This window comes from Vulpes lagopus, chromosome 11 (assembly GCF_018345385.1).
Source record: "Vulpes lagopus strain Blue_001 chromosome 11, ASM1834538v1, whole genome shotgun sequence".
NCBI lineage: Eukaryota > Metazoa > Chordata > Mammalia > Carnivora > Canidae > Vulpes > Vulpes lagopus.
This window is the reverse complement of record NC_054834.1, coordinates 50,003,424-50,029,946: the sequence shown is the minus strand read 5'-3', so window position 1 is coordinate 50,029,946 and position 26,523 is coordinate 50,003,424. Positions and strand designations below refer to the sequence as shown.

The 26,523-nt window shown below is 58.4% G+C and overlaps 2 protein-coding genes across 6 annotated transcripts in view; both read left to right on the top strand.

The window, feature by feature from the left end:
- Positions 1-26,523, top strand: part of ALKBH3 (alkB homolog 3, alpha-ketoglutarate dependent dioxygenase) — a 71,554-nt gene that overhangs the window by 26,373 nt on the left and 18,658 nt on the right. Inside the window, exons 9-10 of one of the 5 annotated variants that reach the window (XM_041773758.1) lie at positions 7,267-7,365; positions 8,089-8,435. The exons of 2 other annotated variants lie outside the window; for them this stretch is intronic. In XM_041773758.1, coding sequence (XP_041629692.1) covers positions 7,267-7,365; positions 8,089-8,190 — 201 coding nt within the window. In that variant the 3' untranslated portion in view covers positions 8,191-8,435. Of the gene's footprint in view, positions 1-7,266; positions 7,366-8,088; positions 8,436-12,864; positions 14,290-26,523 lie in introns of those variants that run through there. 2 more of the 5 variants (XM_041773761.1, XM_041773762.1) reach the window with 2 other exon arrangements.
- On the top strand, positions 23,052-25,007 carry C11H11orf96 (chromosome 11 C11orf96 homolog). Its single transcript, XM_041773763.1, has one exon. The coding sequence runs from the start codon at positions 23,146-23,148 to the stop codon at positions 23,515-23,517; it is 372 nt and encodes a 123-aa protein (XP_041629697.1). The 5' UTR covers positions 23,052-23,145; the 3' UTR covers positions 23,518-25,007.

The following is a 26,523-nucleotide window of genomic DNA, read 5'->3' as shown; positions in this document are numbered from 1 at the left end:
CCCCATGGGGGGGCTCGATCTTACAACCCCGAGATCACAGTCCCAGCTCACATGAAGAGTCAGAACAGGTTGCTCTCTCTCTATCTCCTCTGTCCCTCAAATACTAATTCAGCACCTACTTACTATATGTCAGGTACTAAGCTCAGCTCTGAAGATAGAGCAGTGGACATGGCCTACCGTCGTGGGGGTCTTAGGAGCTAGACAGTAATCAAATGAACAGAGAAATAATTACAACTTGTAGTTAGAACTCTGAGTTTGGATTTTATTCCAAATTCAGTAGGAGTAAATGGGATTATGACACGATCTGGTTATATTTTGAAAAGATCACTTGGGCTGCTGTGTGAAGAATGGTTTGAGGAAAGACAAGAGCAGGAGAATAAATAGGATGGGAGACTCGGTGGGAGGCTCCTGGTTTGAACTAAGGTGGTAGCAATGAGGATGAAGAGAAGTGGATGAACTTGAGGTGTGTTTTTGAGGGTGAGCCAATAGAAGTTGCCAACCATAGTTTAGATACGAGGGTAAGAATCAGTGGCTCCCAGGTCTCTGGCTTGAGCAGTTGGTGGGTAGAGGTGCTATTTACTCAGATGGAGATGGAGCAGGGATTTTTGCATTCGATTGTGGTCTTGTTTAAGGAAGATTTGTAGATGGAATCAAGAGTTCTTTCTATCTGCTAAGTTGGAGATACTGGGACTTCTAGCAGGAAGCAGGCCATTGGCTATCTAGGTATGCAGTTCAGATGACAGGCCTGTGCTAGGAACATCATTTGGGAATTGTCAGAACGACAACAGGATACTGATGATGATAAATAGCAAATATGTGGTGCTGCCTCTTCCTGGCCCTGTTGTGAGTGCTTTATATTCAGCCCTCCAATGACCCTGGAGAGTCCATACCGCTAATCGCCCCGCTGTACAGATGAGGCAGCTGAAGCTCACTGGTAAATCACTGCGTAGCGTGTCTCAGATAACTGTTTGTTACACTGAGTTAGAACTAACGATGTAGGTAATGTGGGAAGCTACAGAACCGCACATCATCATTCAGAGCAAGAGAATAGCTAAAGAGAAGCAGAGAGCCAGGATTGGGCTCACTGTTTTCATCACTTTGTTTCCCAACTCAGAAGCCTTTATTTGCTCCAATTGGAACAAAAGATAAATGTCCACTCCTCACTCAGTCTGTCAAATCTTTACATAATCTATGCCCAACCTGCTTCGGTGCCTTGCCTGTTCCCTGTGAGATTGCACCAATCCCTGAGATCACCTCTCTGCCCTCCCTTGCGCTCACTCTCCACCTTTCTCCACCTACCTGTCAACTTAAGTCCGCTCTAGGATTCAGGCTCTCTGTAGCCTTGAAGCCTTCCCTGATGCCTCCAGTGCAGAAACTAATAGTTACTGCGTGTCGGGTGCTTCCTGAGAGCTCAGGAAATGAGAAACAGATAGCAGGCTCCTGCTTTGTTCTTTCTGCTCATTTTGTTTTGTTTTTATCAACATCTTCTTAGTGAAATGATGGAAATTTTTTAATAAATAGCTTATCTGGGGACGCCTGGGTGGCTCAGCAGTTGAGCATCTGCCTTTGACTCAGAGCATTACCCGGGGACCCCGGATGGAGTCCCACATCAGGCTCCCTGCATGGAGCCTGCTTCTCTCTCTGCCTGTGTCTCTGCCTCTCTCTCTCTCTCTCTCTCTCTCTCTCTCTCTCTCTCTCCTCTCTCTCTCTCTCTCATGAATAAATAAATAAATAAAATCTTTTAAAAAAATGGCTTCTCTATTTATCAGAGGATCAAAGATGACTTGAAAATTCAGATCTCTCACTGTAAACTGAAATCACTAATTTGGAAGTACATTTTGCTTTGAATGACCTTTTCTGTTTGAGTTGGGTCACTGGCATTAAGAATATATACTTGAAATAGCAGATTTCCTGAACTTTCTATCAGGCACTACTGTGTGGAATGCAAAGCAGGATCAAAGAAGCCCAGCAGATTACAACGGGCCTTGCTTGGGAACTTCCAGGCCAGATAGGATGACAAGACGTGGGCATAGAAGGAGTCATGGGATGGGCCCATCATCAGCCCCGGTGGGCAGCTCTTGTGGTGAATCTGCTCCTCAGACTTATTTATACAGCTCAGCGTTTTTAAAGAAACCCAATTACTTGTCAAAATTTATGACTCAGGAGCTTTCACATAAAAATCCCATATATTAGCCTCCCTGGAAAACCCAGAGAATCAGACAACCCTGAAGGAACAGTGAGCCGGAGCCGTGGAGCAGCTCCACCTGTGTGCAGGCCCCATGCTCTCTGGTTCTGCACGGTTTCCACTCCCCCACTGCATTGCATCCTGCCCACACTTCTCATTTATGCCACTTGTTGGTGTCTGTGACCCTCAACAGTTCAGTCAGGGTGCCATGTAATTAGGACAGAAAGTGTTGTGGGATTTCAGAAGGAATAGAGTGCACTTTGGAGAACACAGTTATAATGGAAAGAATATAAGCTTTAGAGCTAGGCAGATCTAAGTCCAAATCCTAGCCCTGCCTTCCTCCTGTGGCCTTCTGCCTTGGAGATGTGCTTTCCCTCCAGCTCCCTTTGCTTATGATAAAATGGAAAGTATCACCTCCCTTACAGGGTTGTAATGAGCATTAGCAATGATGTACGTATAGTTCCTAACAAGCCTTGTCCCTGGGCAGCATACACTGGTTGATCCTGTCCAAAAAGTCTAGCAGGATGCCTTGGTTTAAGTATTTGGAAATTGTCACCAAAAAAAGCCTGGTGTTGGGGGAAGCCAAATTCCAGGTAGATTAAAAAGTTAAATCTAAAGAAGTGTAACTCTTTTTTTTTTTGTTAACCAAAAGGGAAATGCAGTTGTATATTTAACTTCCCCCAGGTTGAGAAAAGACTTTCTAAGCATAAAAACCATGAAGGAGAACCAAAGAAAGGTCAGAGTTGACTCCAAAAGTCTTTGAGCTACTCTATGTTAAATATCATCAACTCCGTTAAGGGACAAATACCAAATGAGAAAAATATTTGCAGAAAGTATGACAAAGGATAAACATCTCACTATCTGTGGTTACAGATCAATAAGAGAAATACTAACATCCTGTAGAACAATGGACAAGGAACATGAACAGAGAGTTGACAACAGAGTAAATGCAAATGGCAAATAGTCATGGGAAGAAATGTTGAACTGGGTTAATAATTAAAGAATTCTCTGTTTGAATAATGAATTGTCACTTTTCCCCTGAATTTTTTTCGTCATTTTCAGTTGGTAATGTTTGGTATTGGTGATGTGACCAAAAGATAGGTACTGTAGTATTTTCCTGATAGAATTCTAAATTGCCACAACCTTCTTAAGCAGTTTGATGGTATAAATCAAACTGGTTTAAAGTTCATATTCTTGGATCCAGTAATTCCATTTTTGAGAGCATATCCTTAGAAAAATAATCAAAAATGTTTTGCCCAGGATCTACTTACAGTAGCCTTTGTTTCTTTCTTCTTCTTTTTTTTTTTTCCAGCAGTGCTGGTGTATTAAAATCTCCGTGTCCAACACTGTATACCTCATTACTATATTCTTAGCGTTAGCTCAGTGCCTGACAGACACGAGTGGTGAAAAAATATTTGTGAGTTTAAAGAAGGAAAGATATGTTCATATAAAGGAATATTCTGTAACTCCATTTCTGAAATACTGTACATTTGAGATGAAGAAACCTGCTCACGTTCTAATGTTCTAAGTGTAAAGTGATTATGTAGAGAGGATGTTTCCTGTGCATGCACGGCGCTGATCCTGGATGATAGGATTGTATGTTCTAGGTGCTCTTGGCGCTCAGTCATTCAGCAGGTATTGGTTGGTGCGTGCGGTAGGCGCTGAGCATGTTTCAGAGGGCGGGACGACGCAGTCCTCTGTTCACGGGGTTTATCGGGGAGGGAGCAGGAAGGCAGACATCAAACCAGTCGTTTACATGTGTCTCCTACTTCAGTGAACGTGTGTTACTTTTGTAGTAGAGAGAAACACCGCTGCTGCAGATTTTCAAGCATCGGTCGTTGGTTATAATTCCTAGGGCACCTTTTTAGGACAAGAAAGGAGCGAATATGTGAAAAAATCTACATACAGCTTATAAAATGTGAAGTTACCTTTCCAATGAAAAGAAACATATTTAGGGGGGCAGCCCCGGTGGCGCAGCGGTTTAGCGCTGCCTGCAGCGCAGAGTGTGATCCTGGAGACCCAGGATCGAGTCCCACATCGGGCTCCTTGCATGGAGCCTGCTTCTCCCTCTGCCTGTGTCTCTGCCTCTCTCTCTGTGTCTCTCATGAATGAATAAATAAGTAAAATCTTTAAAAAAAAAAAAAAGAAACATATTTAGGTTTCCTATCTGTTGGATGGTTAGTAATGACAGAACGATAAATACAGCCAGACTTTTTCCCCTAAATACCATTTTTCTAAAGGAAACTGAATAGGTTTACATTGAGAGGCAGAGGTGGGCGTGCAGAACTTCGGGAAGCCCCAGCGCTCTTTGGGAATCATAATCGAGTGTTCAGATGAACCAGCTGTGCTCGGGGAGGGGGGGGAAGTGTTGATCAGAATCCATATAAAAGCATGTTTTTTGCTTTTTTCATCTACTTGTAAAACTTTGTGTAGAAAACCAGAACGTCAGTGACAACAGAGCCCACCCTGTAAGCTGATTGGAGCCCTAAAAAGCCTCTTTTTAAAAAAAAAAAAAAAGCTTTCTGCCCAACATGGGGCTTGAACTCAGCCCTGAGATCGAGTCACATGCTCTACTGACTGAGCCAGCCAGGCGCCCCTAAAAAGCCTCTTTTAACTGAGATCAGGAATGGAAAATTTTATCCTAAGCCATGGGTTTTTTTAGGGGTTTGTTTTGTTTTGTTTTGAAGAAAGACCTAAGTAAATGAAAAGGGCTACAGAGCCGTGTTTTGGTAACTTAAGCATGCTTAATGGCTGTGAACGCACTCCTCTAAACAGTCTGACCCTTGCTTCCAGTGTTGCTTATCCATTTATCAAGTTGAGCTTTAGGCACAGCCACATGAGCTCCACTGGCTTTTTTTTTTTTTTTTTTTTTTTTTTATCTGTTTCCTAAGTGGAAAAAGTGTGTGTCTGCCCTGCTTAAGTTAGAGGGTGGCTCAGGGGTCTGTTGGCGCTCTGGCCTCAAGAGGAGGATGTATCTGTGAGCTCTATTGCCTTAGTAGAATCCCTTGCCCTCTCCTATCTACTTCTACAAATTAGGAATGTGCTTTCAGAGCCAAGGGAGTTGGAAGGGACAGATAACAAGCAGCAAAGTAATGACCTCACCTCCTACAGTGGGTGCCCTGGGTCTCACTGTCCTTTGGGGACTGATCAAGAGTAGCTCTATCCCTCGTGAAGGAGCTCCGTCTTCTGCTTTTAGGTAGAGCTAAAGTTTAAATGGAATGTAGTGTGTTTAACAGCAACCTGAGGCTTTCTTTCACTTGAAAAATTCAGATCTTAGGAACATTAAGTGAAACATGGCTCTGTTGAACGTCACTTTCCGTCAGGGCTGATGCTTCCCCCTTGCCACGTGGAACCCTCTCTTCCTTGCTGGCTCTGTGCCCGCCACATGTTTCCAGGCGGAAGTACAGTGCTCACTCCTTTTCCACTGGCCTTGGCGCCCCTTCCTCCTCAGTAGTGTTTCTACCGCTTGAAGAGATCTTTGTCTCAGGATTGGCTTCATGTGCGGTTCAGCGTCTTTCCTCTCTCCACTACGCCGCCCTGTCCCGTGTCTGCACTTAGAGTAGGTCGCGCTGTGCTCCGAGCATGCGGCATGCGGAGGGCCACGGGAGGTCTGCTCCTCCCTGTGTTGAGCCGTGGTCGGTAACGGACTCTGCGGCCTAAATCCAGGAGGCTTGCGCCTCTGATCTCATGGATGATGCGCTCCCTTCTGGTATACTTTGTCCAGCAGGACATACATCTTCTGTGGTTGGCATCCTTTTTTTCAGAGAGCTGCCTTTTGCTTCTCGGAAATGCACCTGGGCCACCCAGGGCCGGGTCACCTTCGCACTGCCCTCTGGCTGGCTGAGGGGTCAGAGGTTAGTTATTACTTGCTACTACAAAAGAAAAGGTGGCGTCATAATTAAAGTCAATCACCAAGACCAAAAGTTATTTCAAACATTGCTTTTATCTTCTGCCTGTAAAAGTTAGGACTGTGCTCCACAAAGTCACTGCCAAGGGTCAGGACCTGGAACTTAAACTGTTTATGCAAGTTCATTATTGTTTTGATTTTGACTTTCGTAAAGGAAATCATTATAAATAGTTATGTTCTGAGAAGCACTCCTACAGTATAAACATAAACACAGTATTGCAGTGAAATCAATCCTACAGTAAGCCAAACGCAATCCCTTGCATCAGAAGTGAAGTAGGTGAATGGGTGGATCTGCCCAGAATGGACGTGGAAAACTCAGGAAACTTGGGTCTCAACTCTTGACTAGCTCTTCGGATGCACTCCTTTGTTGGCTGCGAAGCAGGAGGACCCCACCTTTGGGCTGTTTCCCAGGCCATGCCAGAAGCTCCACTAGAGTCCTGGACAGGAGTTGACTTTGAGCTCCCTGGAGGAGAGGGGCAATGTAAATGCAAGGCATTTGTATCTGAAGTGTTTGACCGCCAGTCCCGGTTTGCAGCAGTGTTCGGGTCAAGCCAGAGCTCCCTTCTTTAAGAAAATCTTGCTGTTGATGCTTCTGGAAAGAAACAAGAATACATCTCCAAGACGCCAGAGGAACTATAGGAAGAGTTGTAAACCGTTTTAACATAGGCATGATTAGTGAATTAGCATAAATTGTAAAAAGGCGATGAGAACTCATCATACCACGTCTTGTTTAAAAGCCCATTTTTTTTCCACACTATGTCAAAACACAGAGTGCAGCATAAAACACACGTAAAGAGTTGTGGTGTAAGGGACTTAATTTCTTCACAGGCCAGAACGGGTTCTTGTTCATTTTAGATGCTGATGATGATAATATCTGGCACTTGTACTTAATATGTGCCAGTCTCCAAGTGACTTATGCAAATCGCATCAGTGGAGGCTTAAAACAGCCCGATGTGGCAGGTCGTGTCGTCGTCCCCATTTTACAGACGAGTAAACTAAGGTACAGAGTGGTGACACAACCTGCCTAAGGCCCAGCAGCTGCCGCACACAGAGCCAGTAGGTGAACCCCTGCAGTCTAGCTGAGCAGAGGTTCACATCCCTTGACCATTGTCAGGTTCTGCTGCATCTTGATCACACAAGCAGAAAATGTAGTGCAATGAATGCTGTTTTCTAGGAAGAGAACGGAGACTACACATATGTGGAAAGAGTGAAGATACCCTTGGATCATGGGACCTTGTTAATCATGGAAGGAGCCACACAAGCCGACTGGCAGGTGAGAACATGCAAGGAATTTGGATTCACACGGAGGCGGTGCTTTGACGGCCACGAGTAGTACTTTCCCTAGGACATATGATCAAAAGCAAGTTGCTTTTATCATGATCGAGAGGCAGGACAGTGGCACATTTTCAAGGAGTTTTGATTCTACAGAGCAAACATCCGCAGCAGTGGCGTCCAGTCGAGCTTTCTGTGACGGGGGAAGTATCTGCATCTCCTAAGCCCCCGTGTAGTACCCACAGCTATTCTTGATCTCTTGACATGGGGCTAGTGTGCTGAAAGACTGAATTTTTAATTTAAGTTAAATTCGTTTCAATAGCTTCAGGTAGCCAGTGGCTAGCACAGCTTCACACCTTAGGCCTGCGTGTGTTAAAGCCAGGTCACCTGTAGGGTGTGCAAGTGCACGTAAACGCTTAGCACGGGAGTGCGGGCTCATGGCCGTCTTGGCTCTCAGCCGCTTATGTGCTTAGGAGATGTGGGAAGTGGCAGGAAGCTGCGAGGAAGATCCACGATTACAAGAGATACAGACCTCCCTGTGAAGGCGCTGGCTTATCAGAGTGATGGGCGGGGGGCGGGGGTGCTTGGCTTCAGAGAAGAAAACCTTTCTCCACAAGACTTCAGATCCTTTACTGATGCTCACAGGGGACGAGGGGGGGTGAAATCAAAATCGTCCTGTCGTCATAAATGTGTTCATGTCAGCATTATTTATATTTCTGTTCAGCACCGAGTCCCCAGAGAGTACCACTCTAGAGAACCGAGAATAAATCTGACCTTTCGGACGGTTTATACAGACCCTGGAGGCACTGGTGGTGTGAGACCTTGAGAGAGCAGCCGTGCTGACGCCGAGCACACCTTCTGCCGCGAAGAAACCTGCAGAGGCTGGTGCAGCTCATCTCACGGGGTGGCTGTGGGGAAGACGGGGTGGGATTTGCTTCCCAGCTCGGAGTCCTGTTCAGAGACGGCCAGCGGCTTGCGTGCGTGCTCTGTTCACCGCGGGAACGCTGCTCCCCGATCGCATCTTGAAATCACATATTTTCTTTAGGCAAATTAAAAATTGCTGTGGCCGTGCTCACGGGTGATTTTGTCTGTGGACCGTTTCTTCCCACCCTCCCTGCTTCGTTTGAGGCAATTGAGTGGGCCCCGCCGCCAGGGTAAATGCGCACGTGTCTGCTCCTTGTGACTCCATGAAGTAGGATATAAACAGGCGTCGGCGACCGCAGCCCTCAGCAGGCAGACCGCTGCCCGGACCCAGAGGAGGCCTCTCCGAGTCTCGTGAAGTCCGCCTTGACGGCCCAGCGTCTCGGCTTGCTGCTTCCGTAATGGAAAGCTGCATGTTCCGGGAGCACTTCATCTAACCGAGTCTCCCTCCTGGGACACGCCGGGTACAGGCCTCTGAATAAGGAGCAGAGGCTTCGTCCGGTAGCCCAGCTATCTGCAGGCAGCCACTGAGAAACTTGTAACACGAGAGAAGCCTGTCCCCTCGGAGAGAGAAGTAATGGAGTGATGTCATGAGAAATTTAGGCTGAGGAGCAGCAAATGTCCTGCTGGTGACAGCTGTCCCACACAGATGAGTTTCCCCTGGAGAACGACCTGAGTCACTTAAGCCCAAGCCAGAGAGAAGCGGGAGCAGTCCCCTGGGGACACACTCGGTTACCCAATAGTCATTTTTCCTTTAGGTTCCGGGAGCCCTGTGACGAAAGCTGTCTTCTGACTCAGTGCCCTCTTAGACACAAGTTCCCGAGATCCCACAGTTGGTCCGTGATGTCACCGAGGTTCCCAAAACAGAACAGGGTGGCCGCCCTGTGTTGCATCATAAATCAGGTGTCGTCTTGACTCTTGACCTAGGAGCGCTGCCCAGGATTGATTCCAAACCAAGATATGGAAAACTCGAGAGAAAGAAAATGGAATTAAAGGGATGAAAACAGGGCAGGAGAGTTAGAGTTTCCCTGGCTGCCTGCTGGGAAAATGTGTAGAGGCTTCTTACTTGTGATCCTGTTTGTGTTCCCGGCTGTAAGATGCACGGTCTCGGGGATGGTGGGACTTGCCACCGGCTGGCAGGCTCTTCCCCGGAGCTCGATGGGACTCTGGGCCAGGCAGGCCCTGCTCTCTGTCGGATTCTAGCTCCCTCCCACCCCCACCCTTTTCTGGTGATGTTTTCCGTGTGGATAGCTCCTTTCTGTAAGAAATGCTCGGTGCTTTATAAAATCTGAACATCACACCAAGCCTTTCGGGGAGGGAGATACAAATTGCCATAAAAATAAAATAAAGCCTCTAATTCCTGGCTGTTTTCCTATTAAACAAAATCTGGCCAGGGTGGTACAGCCAGCTTGGGTTGTGAGTCTGATGCATGACATCGGGAAATTCCTCTTCCGCCCCAGTAGACCACAGAACCCGCAGCTGGTCCCCAGTCCTACGGCTTCCCTGCTTCCCTCCTAACGTAGGGCCAGGGCCTCCCCTCGTGTCAGCTGCACATTTGATCTCTTCCCTCGTCGCTGCTGGGGCTGCCAGGGAGACGGATGCATGCTCCTCGCCCGCAGCCAGGCCACCGCCGGGGCATCTTCATCTGAGAGCAGCAACCGCAGCTTCTGTTTCTCAGCACCCGGTGGTAGGACTGCCTTTTTTTTTCTCCTCTAACCACGAAGATGATGTCCCTTTTGAAATGACAAGCAGATACTTGCCGTGGAGTTAAAGCACAGGGTTTAGGACTGGACAGGACTTTTCAGAACCTGGCCAAGGACACTCCGTGACCACACCAACCTGCCGCTGTGTTTTACTGGCTGTAAATCTTAGCCAGGAATTCAGGGCTGAGCTACTTTGCCGACAGCGCTTGTAAAACGGAGAAAGTAAATATAACAATGTACCATGAAGAAAAACCCCCTTAGTTGTTTGCTGCCCTTTTTTGATTTTTAGTAACCTGCCAGGCACTGTCCTGGAAACTTTCTATGTCATCCTTCATCCTCCCCACAGCCCTGCAGGAGAGGGATGCTCTTCCCATTGCAGAGACTGGCAGCTGAGTCCCCCAAGCAGGGTAGAGTGAGGTAATAGGCCTTGGAAGTAGCAGAACCAGAATTCAGACCACGGGTGAGCCCTTAAACTGTGTGCTTATTCCTCCGCCATGATGGATGTAGGCCCAACAGTTGCCGGGCATCCCTGAGAGCCTGGACCCCTGCGCTCGCTCCTGCGGAGCTGGCTGCCCCACTCACCCTAAGCCCCTGCTGGAGCTCACCCTAGGCCCTGCTCACCCTAGGCCCCTGCCAGGCCCCCGTGTTTGTCCTCTGCTTTCCTGTATGCAAGGGCAGGCCTCTGCATCTCCTCTCTTCCTAATCATTAGCAGCTCCAACTGGCCCTTTAACTAAGGAAGCTCATTTTGGGGACCAGAACCCAGTTTTTGGCAAGTTGGATAAATCTCATCCACCCTTCCTGTGACCCAGACCGTGTTTCCTGGTGGTATCCCAGCAAACTCCGGTGGGTGGTGGCCCTTTCCTCTTCATGCTTACCTGTGAGTACAACTGGGGGCCCCAAGGACGCCCAAAGTCAGCATCACGCTTCATACTTCACGAGGGTACTGCTGTGGCGAGCAGGTGGCCCGAAGAAACGGGTCGGGTGGTGCCCTGGAAGCGCCTCGACGATAGGCAGGCCGCCTCAGAACAGCAGCCAGCGTCCGTGTATCCTCCGCCGTGAAACCTGGTCCACTGACTTTGGTGGCGTTTGGATCACAGCCCGTAACCCTGACGTTTCCCCTGAGTCCGCGGCCTCCTGGCCCCTGTGGCTGGCCCTGCTCAGTGTGTGGCTCTGTGCCCTGAATCGCCACGGAACAGGGTGCTGTGCTGAGCGGAGGCCCCAGGGGGCCTGTGGAGGAATCCCGCACGTGATGGGTCTCTGCCCGGCTGAGTCTAGCAGCTTCTACTTGGCTGCAGAATATCCAAGACCCACATTGCCTTTTCTGGTCATAAACACTTGGGAAGTGTTGAATCTGAAATCTCGATTGCTTTATTTTTCTGAACAATGCTTTTGAAAAAGCTGAATGTTTCCATAGTGATGCATTTTGTTGGTTTGAATCTTTACTTAACACGAGTCAGCCCCGCGCTGCCCTCGGACGGGCCTGGGCCACAGCCGTGCCCCTCTCCCCATCTCCTCTTCGGAAAGAACCCTCGTGTGAGGCCCGTCGGTGGCTGCTGGAGCCCAGCCTGGCATGCGGCGCCCCGTGTGAGGTCAGCAAGGAGATGATGCGGGCGTTCGTCCCTCAGAGTAGAGCGGGCTTCTCTCCAGTGGGCTTTGGCCCGCGCCCCTGTGCGGTGCCCTGCCGGCCTCCTCTTTGCTGTTCAGTCGGTGAGGGGCCTGGCGTCCGGAAGCAGTGTGGGGAGCAGGGGCACTTAGACGGGACGCTTGTAGCAGCATTCCTGGAAAGCCGGTTTTCTCGGTGCTGCGCACGGTGTGAGTGACCACATCGTCTTTACAGAAGCGTCTGTGCCATCACCCCAGCCCCTGTCACACTCCTGGATGCCTTGGCCCCTTTCTCCTGGGGCCTCCAGAAGCGTGGGCGTGTTCAGGCAGGATCCTGGCCTCTCATCCCACCAGCTGTCCCTCTGGACGCAGATTACAGGTTTCTGAGCAGAAGCAAAGGTGAAAGCCAGAAGGGGCTTCCCCGGCCTGCGTTGGGCCTGGGGGCGCCTGGGGGCTCGGGGGCTCAGGCATCTGGCTCGTGCCATGGTCGCATGGGTCACGGGCTGGGCGCTCCGCTCAGAGTCGGCCTCGGTTTCTCCCTCCGCCCCTGCTCCTACTCCTGGGGCTGCAGGGGCTGCTTTCTTGGTCCTCCCACCAGAGCAGCAGAGACCCCAGGAGCGGCCTGCGGGGCAGCACACGTGGTGGCCGGGATGCCCCTGCGCAGGCCGGCGGAAGCCGTGCACCCCGGGCACTGTAGGGCCGGCCGCCCCGTCCCGGGCCATGGTGACCCGTCTGTCCCTGTGCCGCCGGCCCCCACCCTGCACCCGCCTGTGCTTGGAGAACGGCACGGGTGGGGCCCTCCAGGAGGGGAGTGCGCACTCCTCAAGAACAGGGCTCCCTGCCAGAGGAACGTGGGAGGGGTGGATAGGGACGCCGCGGGGGGGTGGGAAGGCTTCCCCCTCTGGCCCCGGGGTTCAGGCTGCGGATGCCCAGGCAGGCCCCCGGGGCACCCTCGCCCTCGCTGGGGAGAGGAAACTGCAGTGTTTCCTCTGCAATGTCGGGGATTGGCCACCGCTTCCTCCGCACCATCTCTGGCGGGAGCCTGTGGTCCCTGCACCTGCGGGAGGCAGCGAGCAGGAGGCCCGAGGGAGGTGCAAGGCGGAGGTGGGGGGCGGAGCCGGCAGGCTGCTCACCCCTGCCCCGGCCTCCTGGTCCGAGGTCCAGGGCTGCTCGGCCCGGGCACCGGGAGCGGTGGGGACACGGTGGGGACACGGCAGCCGAGTGGGGGCAGGGAGCCGGGTGGCTTCAGCTCATGCCCCCCCCCCCCCGCCAGGCCTCCTTTGTGGCCAGTCATCCGGGCTGCTGGCCCCAAGTGGGACGCTGCACGTGCCCTGGTGACCGCAGCCTGGCCTCCCGCAGGTGAGTTGTGCCTCTGCCGTCCACCGCGGCCCTGTGCCCCTGCCTGTCCCTCTGGTGGGCTCCGGGGCCCCACGGCTCTGCGGGCAACAGTGAGGGAGGCCCAGGAGCTTCAGGAGGAGGATGGGCGAAATGAAAATTGTCCACAACTGGGGTCCGTCGTGTCAAGATCCGGCTGCACTTAGGCGTCTCCTGGGATGTTCGAGGCCACGCAGCCGAGCGCTCACTCCCAGGTACCAGAGCAGCCTGGCCTTAGGGCCCCGTGCTCCCCGCGGCCCCGCCACATGCTCCAGGCTTGGTCCCCTCGCGCCCCCCCGCCTAACCCCACTGCCTGTCTCTCTCGTGGCCCCCTTGGAGGGTCCCCAGCCTGGGGGACAGGTTGCCAGCCAGGCTCGGACGCACCCCCACAGTCACGTGGTTTTCTCGTCCTTGCTGGCACTAAGTTCTGTGCAGAACGCCTCGGCCTGGAAGGTTAAACAGGATTGCCAGGCTGGAACGCGTTTCAGGACCAGGGCTCTTACGTCCACAGAGCGTGTGTCAGATGCAGCGGGGAACATACAAGAGGAGGACATGACCCTCCCATCACAGATGCAAGTAAGCCAGCATGGCTTTCATTTTTCTTCTCAAAAATTTTTTTTTTGTTTTTATAAAAAAAAAATAAAATTGTTTTTATTCCTGACTACAAAAGGAGTATGTGTTCTTTTGCAAGAAATTAAAAAGAAAGATAAGAGGAAAACCACTTGTAACTTTACAACCAGAGACCACAAATAGCTCTTCACGTTTTGCAGTGTTTTTTCTACATATTTGTAGCTTAAAAAAAAGCAACTTTGTACGGAACTCCTCCTTTCCTAGCCTTTTCTATTAAGAATATCAGTGCAAAAAAAAAAAAAACATCTGTGTGTCCTTTCACGAAGATGGTGCTGAAGACGAAGAAGGAAGCCCCTGCCCCTCCCAAAGCCGAAGCCAAAAAGCAAAGGCTTTGAAAGCTAAGATAGCAGTGCTGAAAGGCTGCACAGTCACCAAGAGAAGATCCGCACGCCACCTACATTCCGATCGCCCAAGACCCTGCGCCCCAAAGTCAGCCCAAGTATCCTCGAAAGTGCACCCCCGGGAGAAACAAGCTTGATCACTATGCCATCAAGTTCCCCAGACTACTGACTCAGCCATGAGGAAAACAGAAGAGAACAGCACCCTTGTGTTCATTGTGGACGTCAAGGCCAATGAGCACCAGGTCAAACAGGCTGTGAAGAAGCTCTATGACATTGATGTGGCCAAGGTCAGCACCTTGATCAGATTGGGATCATCTAAACTGAGTCCAGCCGGCTATAAATCTAAATCTAAATTTTTTCACCATAAAAAAAAAGAACATCAGTATGTGACTTTTTAAATATTTTTTGTATTCATGAGAGACACAGAGAGAGAGGCAGAGACACAGGCAGAGGGAGAAGCAGGCTCCCTGCAGGGACTCGATCCCAGGACCCCGGGGTCACCCCCGGAGCTGAAGGCAATGCTAACCCGCTGAGCCCCCGGGCTGCTCTTCCATCGGGACATTAATCGCTCTCCAGTACATGGCTCTGCGTGGCCGTGTAGTGTTGTGTCTGGTCGTGGTGGTCTCTAACCTGTGCCATCACGTTGGATATTTAGATCGTCGTTGACGTTGGGGTGGTGTTTGCTGTTATCAGTAACCGGTCAGTTTTGGAAATCAGGAGAGGGGCCCGTGGGAGGCCGGGTGGCGTCGTAGCTAAGAGCCCAGGCTTTGGCCTCATTCAGACTTCAGTTCAAATAAAAAGAACAGGTGAAGTTTCTACAGAGCCTGGATATGGTGCCCAGGCTATGTTCAGTGCCGCATGTGTATCGCCTCATGACTATTAACCCTCACAGCGGCCTGGGGCCAGGAGCTATTTTTATCCTCATTTTGCAACTCAGAAAACAGAAGCACCCCCTCACTTAGGCTGCTATCCTGTGGCTGGCCTTCGTGCCCGTCCATTATTATTTCCTAGAATACATCCCTAAAAGCAGGGTCCTTGCCCAGATTTGGAAGGCTCTGTGTATCCGTGAGGCCTCGAATCTATGGTGTCCATGGCTTTCCAGAAAGGGCTCGCCAGCTTCTCCTACCAGTGGTGCTGAGCACACCTGAGAACCCCCAGCTGCGCTCTGAGCACCGGGAGTAGCGCCCCGGGCTCAGGCCCCACGCAGGCCCCCCCCCCCCCCCCCCCCCCCCCCCGTGAGGCCTCTCTGTCCAGGAAGGAAGGGGCAGCTGGCCGCCCTGCCCGGAGCACACCAGCCCTCAATCCGCCTCGGGCAGCGTCAGCCTTGAGGCTGTGTCTTGTGTCCTTTGCTGAGAAAACAAGACCCACACTCAGCAAACAGGCTCGGTGACAAGGTGGATGTGAAGCATGGGGCCCTGACAGCGCTGCTGCGCTCAGAGCAGCGCAAGATGGGATTTGGGGCAGCCGTGGGGAAGGGCTGGGCGCGGGGGCAGCAGCCAGTGGAGAGGGCTGTCGGGCGGTGGGCGGCCTAGGTGGCCTGCTGCAGGGCCTGGCCGGCGGGAGGGGGCTGCGAGGCCGCTTTCAGGAGGATGGGGGGGACCCTAGGATCGCAGGAGCCAGACCCCCAGAGGCCGAGCCACGGGTGAGAACAGCAGCAGCCCCTGACGGTGCTGGGAGGGAGGCCCTGGCTGCGACCCACCGTCCACGCCCGCACCCGCACCCACACCCACCACTGCTCCTGCTCCCCCACGGAGGCCCAGGCCCCCAACCGGCTCTGAGCCAGTGGAGCGGAAATGCGGTCCCTAACCCGGTACCTCCTGCACGCCCGGGACCCCCGGGGTCGTGCCCTGGGCCGATGCGGGGCCAGATTGCTGAGCCACCTGCGTCCCTGGGGGAGCTTCTTTGACCAAAACCCTTGGTGAAAAAAAAAACTGCGTCCCCGCCCCCGCAGCGTGTTCCCCTGCAGCCAAGGCGCCCGAAGCTGCCCTCGGGTGCCCCGTCCCGCCTGGTCACCGCGGCCTCCCTCGGGCCTCCCGCTGCCTGGGCCCCGGGGCGGCTGCCCGTCCCACGGCCTCGCACCTGGGGCCGCCGCCAGCCCCTGCACCCTCCCCGCCAGGCTCGGTGGGACTCTGTGCGCTGCAGCCGTGGCAGGCCTGGGAGACCCCAGCTCCGTGTGTCGGGCCCGTGGCGGGGACAGCGGGGCCAGGGCGAGACAGGCCGTGCGCAACTGGGCCCGGGAGGACCCCCGCGGCCCCGACGGGCAGGCCACGGGCGCGGCAGCTCGCGGTGCCCTCGCGTTGCCCTCGCGGTGCCCACGCGGCGGTGGGCGGGGCACAGGCGGGGCCTCCCGGCGGCCGCGAACACCTTTCCCACGCTCCACCCGGGTTCTCGGAGTGTCTTTCCAAAGCTCTGCGTCCTCGGGCTCGTGGCCCGGCGCTGCCCCGCGGCCGTCCCGGAGGAGGCGGCGCCAGGCCGAGGCCCCCCGCATCGCGGGGACAGGCGGGGCGCTGGCGGCGGCTCCGGGGCTGCTGTGCTGGCCGCGCCCTCCCCACCACCGGGCCGGGCCGCAGGCTGCGGCGGGAGCCCAGGGCCCGGGCGGGGACGGGCCGGGCGGCGCAGGGCCCGGGCAGCCAGCGCTCCGGAGGGCATCCGCGGTCGTGGGCCGCTCCCGCCCCGCCCGGCCCGCTGCGCACTGGTTCCACCCCCTGCCCCTGCCCATGCCCGGGCCCGGCCTCGGTCGCGGGACACAGGGGCGCCGCGGGGCGGGGCGCGGGCCGTCCAGGCAGCGGTTCTGGGTCCGGCACCGCAGGCTGTGGGCCTCGGGGTCCCCTGGGAGCACAGCGGCCCTGCTGCCCCGGGTGTCTGCGGGCTGGTGATACCTGCTGGGCTGCCCTGGCTCCAGTCCCCGCATTGGCAGGCTCTCCCTCTCCGCGCCTCTGGGCTCCCTTCCTCCCTCTTCCCCTCTTCTTCTCTCCCTCCCCCTCTTTTCCTCCCTCCCTCTCCCCTCTTTTCCTCCCTCCCTCTCCCCTCTTTTCCTCCCTCCCTCTCCCTCCTTCTCCCTCCCTCTCCCTCCTTCTCCCTCCCTCTCCCTCCCTCTCCCTCCTTCTTCCTCCTCCTCCCTCCTCCTCCCTCCTTCTCCCTCCCCCTCTCCCTCCTTTCCTCCCCCTCTCCCTCCTTTCCTCCCCCTCTCCTCCCCCTCTCCCTCCCTCCCCCTCTCCCCCTCCCTCCCTCCCTCCCCCCTCCCTCCCTCCCTTCCCCTCCCCCCCTCCCTCCCTCCCTTCCCCTCCCCCCCTCCCTCCCTTCCCCTCCCCCCCTCCCTCCCTTCCCCTCACCCCCTCCCTCCCTCCCATGCACACTGACTCCCCCTCTTGGAGCTTACTGAGGATTGTCATGGCAACCCTCCAGCAAAATTATCAAAACACTTCTGTGCTCACACTCGTACCAGACGAGGTGCTAATTCTGAGCAAGGCGGAAGCAGTTGGTAAGAGGCCGAAGCCACAGGCTCTGCAGGGAGGCTCCTGGAGGCACGAGGTGAGGTTGGCTCAGCAGGCCCGACAGCCTGGCACCCAGGTGGTAGTTGTTGCCGACCCCTCCCTCCCCTTCCACCACATTCACATTTCCCACTGCACCCACCCAGATGCACACACTCACATGTGCACACGGACATGCACAGTGGGGACAAACACCCCCATAAAACAGCAACATCTGGAGTAGCCGTCACCACGTTCATTCAGCCTTTGGAGGCTTGAGATCAACTCTGGGGAGACTCCTGGGTGTGTGCAGGGGACCCAACTGGCCAGGGCTCCGAGCTGGCAACCGGCTGGGCCAGGGGGGCGAGATGGTCGCAGGAGGGGGCCTGACACACACCCCCCCCGCCCCCAGACGCAGAGGCGCACCTGTGAGCAGAACTGCTCCACCCTGGCGCTGCCAGCCTTGCGTGGGGCCTCCGTGGTGCCCAGCCTCTGCTCCCAGAACGACCAGGCCGGGGTGCTGCAGGCTCCTTGGCAACAGAGCCCTGTTAATAGCTGAAGAACTGGTGGTTGCTTTTTTTAAACCTAGGCTCTGCCCAAAAGCCAGAGCATGGGTGGGGCTGGTGGGGGAGGTGGTGGCCAGGTCCCTCAGCGGTCTGGTCCCATCCTCTTGCCCCATCTACTCCCCGGCAGCCCCCAGGGACACGAGCCTGCCCCGCAGCCCGCGCCTGGGCCATTGGCCACCGTCCGCACCAGGGGAAGCATCTACGGCCTGTGGATGGGTCACCTTGTCCCTGAGCCTCTGACGATCCTGACGTTAGGGCTGGTGGCCCCCGGAAGCCGGCCAGGGGTGGGGGCAGCTGCTCCAAGGCCCTGGAGCCCCGGGTGAGCGAGCCGATCTGCAGCCCCCTGTATGTCGGACCCGTCGGAGCCGCAGCCGGCACAGCAGCGGACGGGAGACAGGTGCTCAGGCGGTGAGCACGGTTTCTGCATCGGGCACGCCTGCCGGGGCTGGGGACACGAGGCGCTGAGAGTGGCCCCCCCGCCAAGCCCCGGAGCACTGAGTCACCCTCTGGTGACTAGCCCCCCCCCAGGCACACACAAAGCAGCAGGGGCAGGGCGCGGACCCCAGGCCGCTCCAACCCCCACTGTGATGGCTGTCCCCTGTGCCACGGGCCCAGGGGAGGCCACTGTGTCCGTTCTGGAGAGCCCACGCCGACCGGCAAGGCCCAGAGGCCCAGAGCCCGAGCACCCTTGGAGGGAGGCTGGCTTGGGCGGCGCCCCTTACACAGCTGATACCCCGGGGCCCCTAGGAGCATGCGTGGCCATGGCAGGAACACCGGGACACCGCCTACCAGAGCCAGCCGCTTTGTCTGCTCCCTCCCTGGCCCTGGGAGTCAGTCGGAGGGAAGATTCCCAAACCCTCCAGCGCCCATGGAGCCGAGCTTCCTGCGGGGAGGGTTGAGCTCGTGCCACCAGGCAGGACGAGTGTGTCATGCTGGCGACGCTGCCCAGCCGCGCTGCTTGGGTGCTGAGGTGCTGGCGGGCCAGCCTGCTCAGGGCAGGGAGTGAGCTCGCGCCACAGCGACCTTGGACCCTAGGGCCATGTGGCCCGACCCACCGGAGCCCTGGCTGACTCCTGCAGGTCTGGAGGGCACAGCGGGGCTGGGGCGCCAGGCGTGGAGGTGGGGGTCGGTGGGGGGGGAGCTCAGAGGCCGTCCCTGGGGGGGGGCGCCTCTCTCCCCGTGCCTCCCTCCCCCGGAAGGCCTAGTGAGCAGACCCCAGGCCCGACCCCCAGGGCCAGTGGGGGAGAACAGGGCCAGCCTCCTCCCTTCCTACTTTGACCTCCTGGGGCCAGGGATGGGGAGTCTCTCATCCGGGGGAGCTGAGCGGAGTGGCCTAGGGTGCCCCAGGCCGTGGTGGCTCGGGGACTGGGGGTCCAGAGGCGCTGGCGGGGGAGCCACGGTGGCGCTGGCCTGGCCTTGGGAGCGAGGTTGCGGTGGGGGGGAGCAGAGTGGAGGTGCACCTGCCAGGTGCCTGCGCTGGCCCTGGCTGCTGGGGGAGGTGGCCCCCGACAGGGAGCAAGCGGGTGAGAAGGCTGCTCATGCTGCCGTGACCGAGGCTCAGCTCTAAGTCGGGGGCCAGGGGAGGCTGCTCTGACAGTGCGGGGCAAGCGGCTTGCCCCAGGCCACACAGGACGGTCAGGTGGGCCAGTCTAGGGGGAGTCTCTGGACTCGCACTCTCATCAGCTTCCTCCTTCTAGAAGCATCCTTCTCTTGCCTTCAGACACGCTCCCCTGGTTTCCCTGTCACCCTGTTGGACGTTGCTCCTCCGAGTCTTTGACTGGCTCACCGTCCCCACAGGGGTGGCTGCCCCCAGCGCGCCTTCCTCCATCCCTCACTCCTCCCTGCTCTTCCAGCATCCTGCTTGGCCTGGGTGGCTAAGGGCTCTCTTGGCTGGGACAAGGCTGAGTCGCTAGGATAGAGACCCGAAACCAGAGTAGTCAAGAATACCCAGTTGACGGCTTCCTCAGGGAACAGGTCCAGGGGAAGTGTTTCGGGGGTGGTAGCTCCGCCCCAAGGGCCTGCAGGGATCCTCTAACCCTGAGGCCATTTAGTCCATATGAGGGAAGCGGTGGGAGCCTGGGGCGGGAATTTCCTCTAGCACATCGTGGACTGCCCACTTGCGCTCACACTCCACAGACGATCTTTTGACACATGGCCCTATCTTAGCTGCAAGGGAGGCTGGGAAATGTGACCCACCTGGGGAACAGCCAGCAGCTCCGCAACCGTCCCATTCTAGAATGGGGAGGCCTCACTGCCCTGGCAGTGGAGGAGGTTCTGCCCTGCACCTCCCAGTCCTCGACTGCCCTCGGCAAGCCGGCAAGGTCGCCCGTGGGCATTCCTCCCCAGCACCGCCGACGGGGCAGCAGAGCCTGTCTTCTCTGAGCACCGGAACACACGTGAGCTCTGAAGCCCAGCGGTGCGGTTTTGCAGTTTCGTGGGCCTCCATCAGCCCGGGCGCAGCCACCCCCTGAGCTCCTCCTGCTCGCCCCTTTCGCCTGCCCTGCCGCTCCCCTCTCTCAAGTTAAACGAAAGTTACCCTCAAGGCATCGAAAATAATGGACCGCAGGGCCAGGCAACGAGCAAGCGACTGCAGCACTTCGCCACAGAGGCCCTGCCCTCGCAGCCTGGTGCGCGGCCTGCAGCCCAGCCTGGCGCGAGCCCAGCGGCCTGACCTGCTCTTCGGACAGGACCAGCGGGGCTGCCCACCCCGACGGCGGCGGGTCCCCGGATCGCCTCCCCTCTGCTCCTCTCTTCCCGCAAGCTAGCCAGTCTCTGCCCTGGAGGACCTTGCTAAAAGCATCGTTGAGCAGCCAACACGTACAAGTGTTTCTGGCTCTTTCCAACCGTCTTTCGAGAATTACAGGCTCAGTGGGCATGTGGCCTGTCTTCCAAATGATCACAGGTAATGTTTTTAATAAATGTTTTGTCACAGCATAACAAGGGTCACCAGCTTTCCATCCTCTGCTCCTTGTTTCCGATTGCTCACCACTTGTTGGCCAAGCCAGTGCCACATATTTTAGGTTTTTTTTTTTAGATTGATTTTTTTTTTTTTTTTTTTTTTTTTTTTTGGACAAACAGAGAAGGAGAGAGAAAGCGCACACAAACGCAAGCTGGGGGAGCGGCAGGAGAGGGAGAGGGAGAAGCAGGCTCCGCCCTGGGCAGGGAGCCCGATGTGGGGGTCGATCCTAGGACCCTGAGATCATGACCTGAGCCCAAGGCTCTTCACCGAATAAGGCACCCAGCGCCCCTATTTTAGGGTTTTTATACCTGGCAGTTTTGCATTGCTGGTACCAATTTCTGTATTAGAGTATTGCTAAACTGCTGTTTTAAAAAATCCCAAATACAATGACTTTAAGATTAGATAAGTTACCTTTTTGTCACATGATACAGTTCTGATAGGAGCACTGCAGGCCCTGCCACCTCAGGTGGGGGGTTTTGAGGGTTAGCGGCAGGCTCCAGGCCCCACCCCTCGCCAGCCTGCTCTCCCCCACCCCAATCCCTGGCTCACACTTGCCCGCCTGGCACTTGCTCAGGCCAGATCCATGGAAGCAAAGCTGGGTGCCTCCCAGCAGCCCATCCAGTCCTCTCACTGTACCTCCAGACAAATCCCACATCTGCCCATTTCCCTACCTGCCCACTGCCCTCACCCAGTCCACGTCATCCGAGCCTCGTATCTGGGGGTGACGTCACACTCTTGTAAGTGGGCTCCCTGCTTCTTCCCCAAGCTCTCCAGTCTGGTGCTGCACATGGCAACCGGGGTGAGCTTTTAGAGACGTGACTGGGCGCTTGTAGCCTCTGTGCCCGGGCTCCCGGGCACCTCAGCACTGCCTTAGGATCAAACTGGCTGCCCAGGCCTCCCCTGGCTGGCCTCCTCCTCACCCCCTCCCGCTCTGCATCAGCCACTTGGGCTTTGTCACTGCTCCTGGAAGGAGCCATGCTCTCCCTGCCCTAGAGCCTCTGCACAGTCCCCGCTGCCTGGAGCACCCTCCTGTCCCGCCGCCGTCACACTCCGGTTCCTTCTCTGCCCAGGACAGAGGGCCCCGCTGGAGCACCTGGGGGGGTCTCAGCCCCGCTGCCTGCCGCCGTGCCTGGGGGAGCGGCCGGGCTCCTCTGTGCCGGGGCCGTGTGTAAATGACCGCGACACAGTGTGGTTCCCCGGCTGGTGAGAGGCGGCCGCAGGCAGGGCGGCCGTAGTGGGCCTAGTGGGCTGCAGCGGGGTCACTCCTGTGTCTCGGGGTCACCTTAACTGTGGGCGCTGAGGGGCCTCCGGCAGGGCCGCAGTCTCCACCCCGCCGCCCTTGCACCCGCGAACGGGAACGCGGGCGTGCTCAGGGACTTACTGCTGAGGGCGGGGGCACCCCGAGCTGGCCCGCGGGTCCCCGGTGAGGCTGAGGCCGGCCTGGGCGCGCTGGCGGGTGGCGGGCGTCCGCCGGGGACGCGCGGGTGGGCCGGGCAGGGTGCCGGGGGCGCCGGGGTGGTGGGGCTGGGGCGGGGGGGGACGGGTGACCGCGCAGGTGCTGGGGGCGCTGCTGTCCGGGCGCCTGGGGCGTCGTCGTTCCGAGTGATGAGGGCGGGGGCGGGGGCGGGGGGCAGGGGGCAGGGAGGAGGGGGCGGGGCCGGCCGGCAGCGGGGAGGCGGGGCCCAGAGGAGCCGGAGCCGCTGGCCTGCCCTCCCCGCGCCGGCCCCCCGCGGCCGCCCCGCGCCCCCTCCCCCCCGCGGCCGCCGCTCCCGGAGCGCCGCGGGCGGGGCGTGCCTTCCGGAGGGGGCCGGGCGGGTGCTCCGGGGCGGCGGGGCGGCGCCAGGCGGAAGGGCGCGGGGCGCGCAGGCTCTCCGGGCGGGGGCTGCGGCGGCGCCCGCGGCGAGTGGGCAGGAGCGGGCTATATAAGCGGCGCGCGGGCCCCGCGGGGCAGACGGCGACAGCCGCGGCGCGCAGCCCAGGGCCCGGAGCGCAGCCCCGCGCCCCCCGCCCCCGCGCCCCCCGCCGGGCCCCCGCCCGCCGCCCGAGTCCGCCGCCCGGGCCCGCCAGGGCCGCCGCCGCCCCGCAGCCGATTTGGAGCCCCCGGCCCGCGAGCCCCAGGCCGCCGCCCCCCGGGGCGCCCCGCCGCCGCCGCCGCCGCCGCCCCCCGAGCGCCCCGCCGCCCCGCCGCCCGGCCCCGAGCCCGCGGGCAGCGCCATGGCGGCCGCCGCGCCCGTGGAGCCGCCGCGCGTGGGCTGCAGCTACCAGGCGGTGATGCCGCCCTGCGCCGGCCTGGCCCCCGAGCTCCCGCAGCCCGCGCGGCCCGCCCGCCCCGCCCGCGGCAAGGCCCGGCTGCGGCGGCCGCGCCAGTCCCGCTTCAAGACGCAGCCGGTGACCTTCGACGAGATCCAGGAGGTGGAGGAGGAGGGCGCGTCCCCGCTGGAGGAGGAGAAGGCGCGGCGCTCGTTCCTGCAGAGCCTGGAGTGCCTGCGCCGCAGCACGCAGAGCCTGTCGCTGCAGAGGGAGCCGCTGGGCGCCTGCAGGCTCCGCAACAGCCTGGACTCCAGCGACTCGGACTCGGCCGTGTGACGGCGGGGGCCGGCGGGGCGGGGGGCGGGGGGCGGGGGGCGCGCTCCGCCGCCGCTGCCCGCACGGACGCTCGCTCGGACGGACGCACGGACGGCGCGAAGGGCGTGTGCGGGGGGCGCCCGCCGCAGCCCGCAGCCCGCAGCCCGCAGCCCGCCCGCCCCGGCCCGGCCCCGCGCCCCGCGCCCCGCGCCCGCCGCACGCACCGTCGGAGCTGCCGGGCGCGGACGGGCCGGGCGCCGCGGGACGGATATTTATTTTTGCATCGCGGTGGCGGACGGTGCTGACGCCACGACCTTCGTCCCGGGGCCGGTCCGGGGGCTCCCGAGCCGAGACGAATAAAGTCCGTCTATTTGCAGACCGCGTTCCTCCAAGCTCTTGACTCCTCCAAGCCTCGGGGCGGGGGCACGCGGCGCTGGGGCGGCTCCGACCTCCGGTCCCGGAGCTCAGGCTGCGCGGGGCCATCGCCGCCCCCGCCCGAGCCCCGGAGCCCTGCGCCCGCCGGGGGAAGGCCGGCGCGGTGCGGACCGAGGGGCGCCTCCTTCCTCGGTGCGGGCGGCCCGTCGGGGGCCCCAGGCGGCGGGCCCTGGGCGGGGACGTGGGCACTGGGCCCCGCGGAGGGCTCGGTCCGCGCTGACCCAGCGGCGCGCGGGGCCCCGGGCGCTGCCCCCCGCACGGCGCCCCCCGCCGTCCCCGCCGTCTCCCCACGCCCCCAGCGCACGGACGACAAAACAAACCTGGGGGAGAGGCCGCCAGGTGGGACGCCCCAGCGCGCCCAGGGCCCGGCCCCGCGCGAGCCCCACCCCGGGCCGCAGTGTGGACGCCTGCACCTGGGCGCGCGGCACCCGAAGGCCCCCCTGAGCGGCACCTCCCCCAGCGCCGGCCCCGCAGAAAACGGGGGCACAGGGAGGGAAGCAAAGGAGCCACAACGGGCAGGGGCCGGGGCTGGGTCTGCGCCCCCCCTCCCGTCCCGCCCCAGGTGCCCCTGCTGGGGGTCGGACCCACCGCCCCTTACCTGCAAGGCCGAGGCTTCGGGCAGCCGAGACTCAGCCCCTGCAGCTGCCAAGGTCCGGCTGCTCTGTGCTCCTTGGGGTGCCAGGAAGAGGGTGAAGCCCAGAACCCCGACCCTAGTCTATTCTCTCGTCCCTCTCCCCTGTCCACTGTCCCACTCCTGCCGTGTAAGTAGCGGGTGCCGGAGCCTTCCCAGAGCGGGCTGGGGGCTTCACCTCCCTCATGCCTGGGATCCCACCCCGTCCTGGCAGCGCCCGGGACCCCACGGCGGGGAGCCTTCTCCTTGCCCTTCCGCACCTCCTGCGGCAGCAGGGCTCTCCGGCCCCGCGCATCTCCAGGGGCTGCTTGGTGCAGCGTCCCTCAGCATCTGATCACCGCAGTTTCTGTGTAGCCTCCGGTCGGGCCCAGCCCCCGGTTGGTGCTTCCGAAATCATATAAAGAGTTAAAATCAATAAAGAGGCAGTGAGGAAGAGTGATGTCCACCTTGCCTAGTCCTACTCTGCTTTATTTGTTCATTACCCTACAAAACCAGTCACTCATCCCCCCCACCCTGAAATACATATGGTATTTGGGGTCTTGTGCACATTTCTTTTATGAAACGGGTTTATGGTCCAAATACTCTTTTTAATCTGCTTTCGGCCTACTTGGATTTGTATTTAACATCCATACGTATGGATCTACATCATGGTTTTTATAAGATCCTGCTGAATAGATACTCCACCTCTAATTAAGCCACTTTTCCACTCTTTCGTATAAAAACGATGTCCTATGTGTCCCCGTTTCATAGTACTGCCTATGCCTAGCCGTGAGTTGTGAGGGCTGGATACAGACCAAAGTGTGGAAGGGGCAGGGACCCAGAGAGGGGCTTGGGCGGGGGAGATGCGGGATAATTAGGCTGGGTGTGGGGTGCTTCCCTGGGAACATTCTCCGGTTGGAGGCAGGAAGAGGGTGGGTGGGGATAGGGGTCCTGTGGCCTGAAGGCATTCCCAGCAGCTCGCAGCTCCCAGGGCTGGGGCCGGGAGGTCAGAGGGTGCAGGAGGAGCCTGAGAGCATGAGAAAGAGGAATGAGGCCCCTCGGGAGCCCGGAGGCGGGAAGTGCAGACAGCCCCGAGAGACAGAGGAGGCTGGGCCAGCACTGGGGGGGGGGGGGGGGGGCGGGGGAGGCAAGGAGGAAGAGAAGGTGCTTGGGGGCCGGGGCTGAGGAGCCAGAGCTGGAGCAGCGGGGGTGGGAGCCTGCGCCGTCTGCCGCCTCCCGCCTGCTCCTCAGGCTCATCCAAGGAGCCGCCTCCCTTCCCCTCCCCACCTGGGCCTCGCCCACCCACGGCCCAGCCTGGGTGACGCCGGGCTTTCAAACAAGCTGGAGCCCGGACCACCCCCCCACCCAGGAACCAGGGGGCTCCCCACCCGGGCCTCGGGCGGCCTCGCAGGGTACTGCTGTGCTGGGCCCGGGCGTTGAAGGAAGGGGCCTGTGGCCGCAGGGACCCCCCCCCTTGGGGGGCCCTGGACCCTCTGGCTGGCAGAGGGAGAGGGGTGACAGGTGGTGGCTCCACCCCTGGGAGCCTGCTCTCTCCTGAAAACATTTCCCGGGCATTTTACAGATGAAGAAGCCAATAAGGGTCAGAGGGGCCAAGTTCCCAGCCGGGTGCCACACGGCTAGTTAGTGGCAACCCCATATAATTTGGGGTTTTTTTCTTTTTAATTTCAGAATGTTTAAATCCTGTGCTCTGTCTAGAGCATGAACCCCAATTCCTTCCCAAAGCCCTGTGGCAGCCACGAGAATGGGCCTTGCAGACAGTGAGTGGGAGCCACCCTGGCTCTAGGTCCCTGCCATGCCCCCCCAACGTCTCCCCCCCCCCCCCGCCCCCCCATGACCAAGCATGGAGCTGAACACCAGCGCAGATCCGTCCCGGGAGACCCAGATTTCTGTGTTGCTTGACTTTGGCTCCAGGATTTCCCAGTGGCTCTGCGGAAGCTTCCGGAGATGCCAGGGCCCCTGTC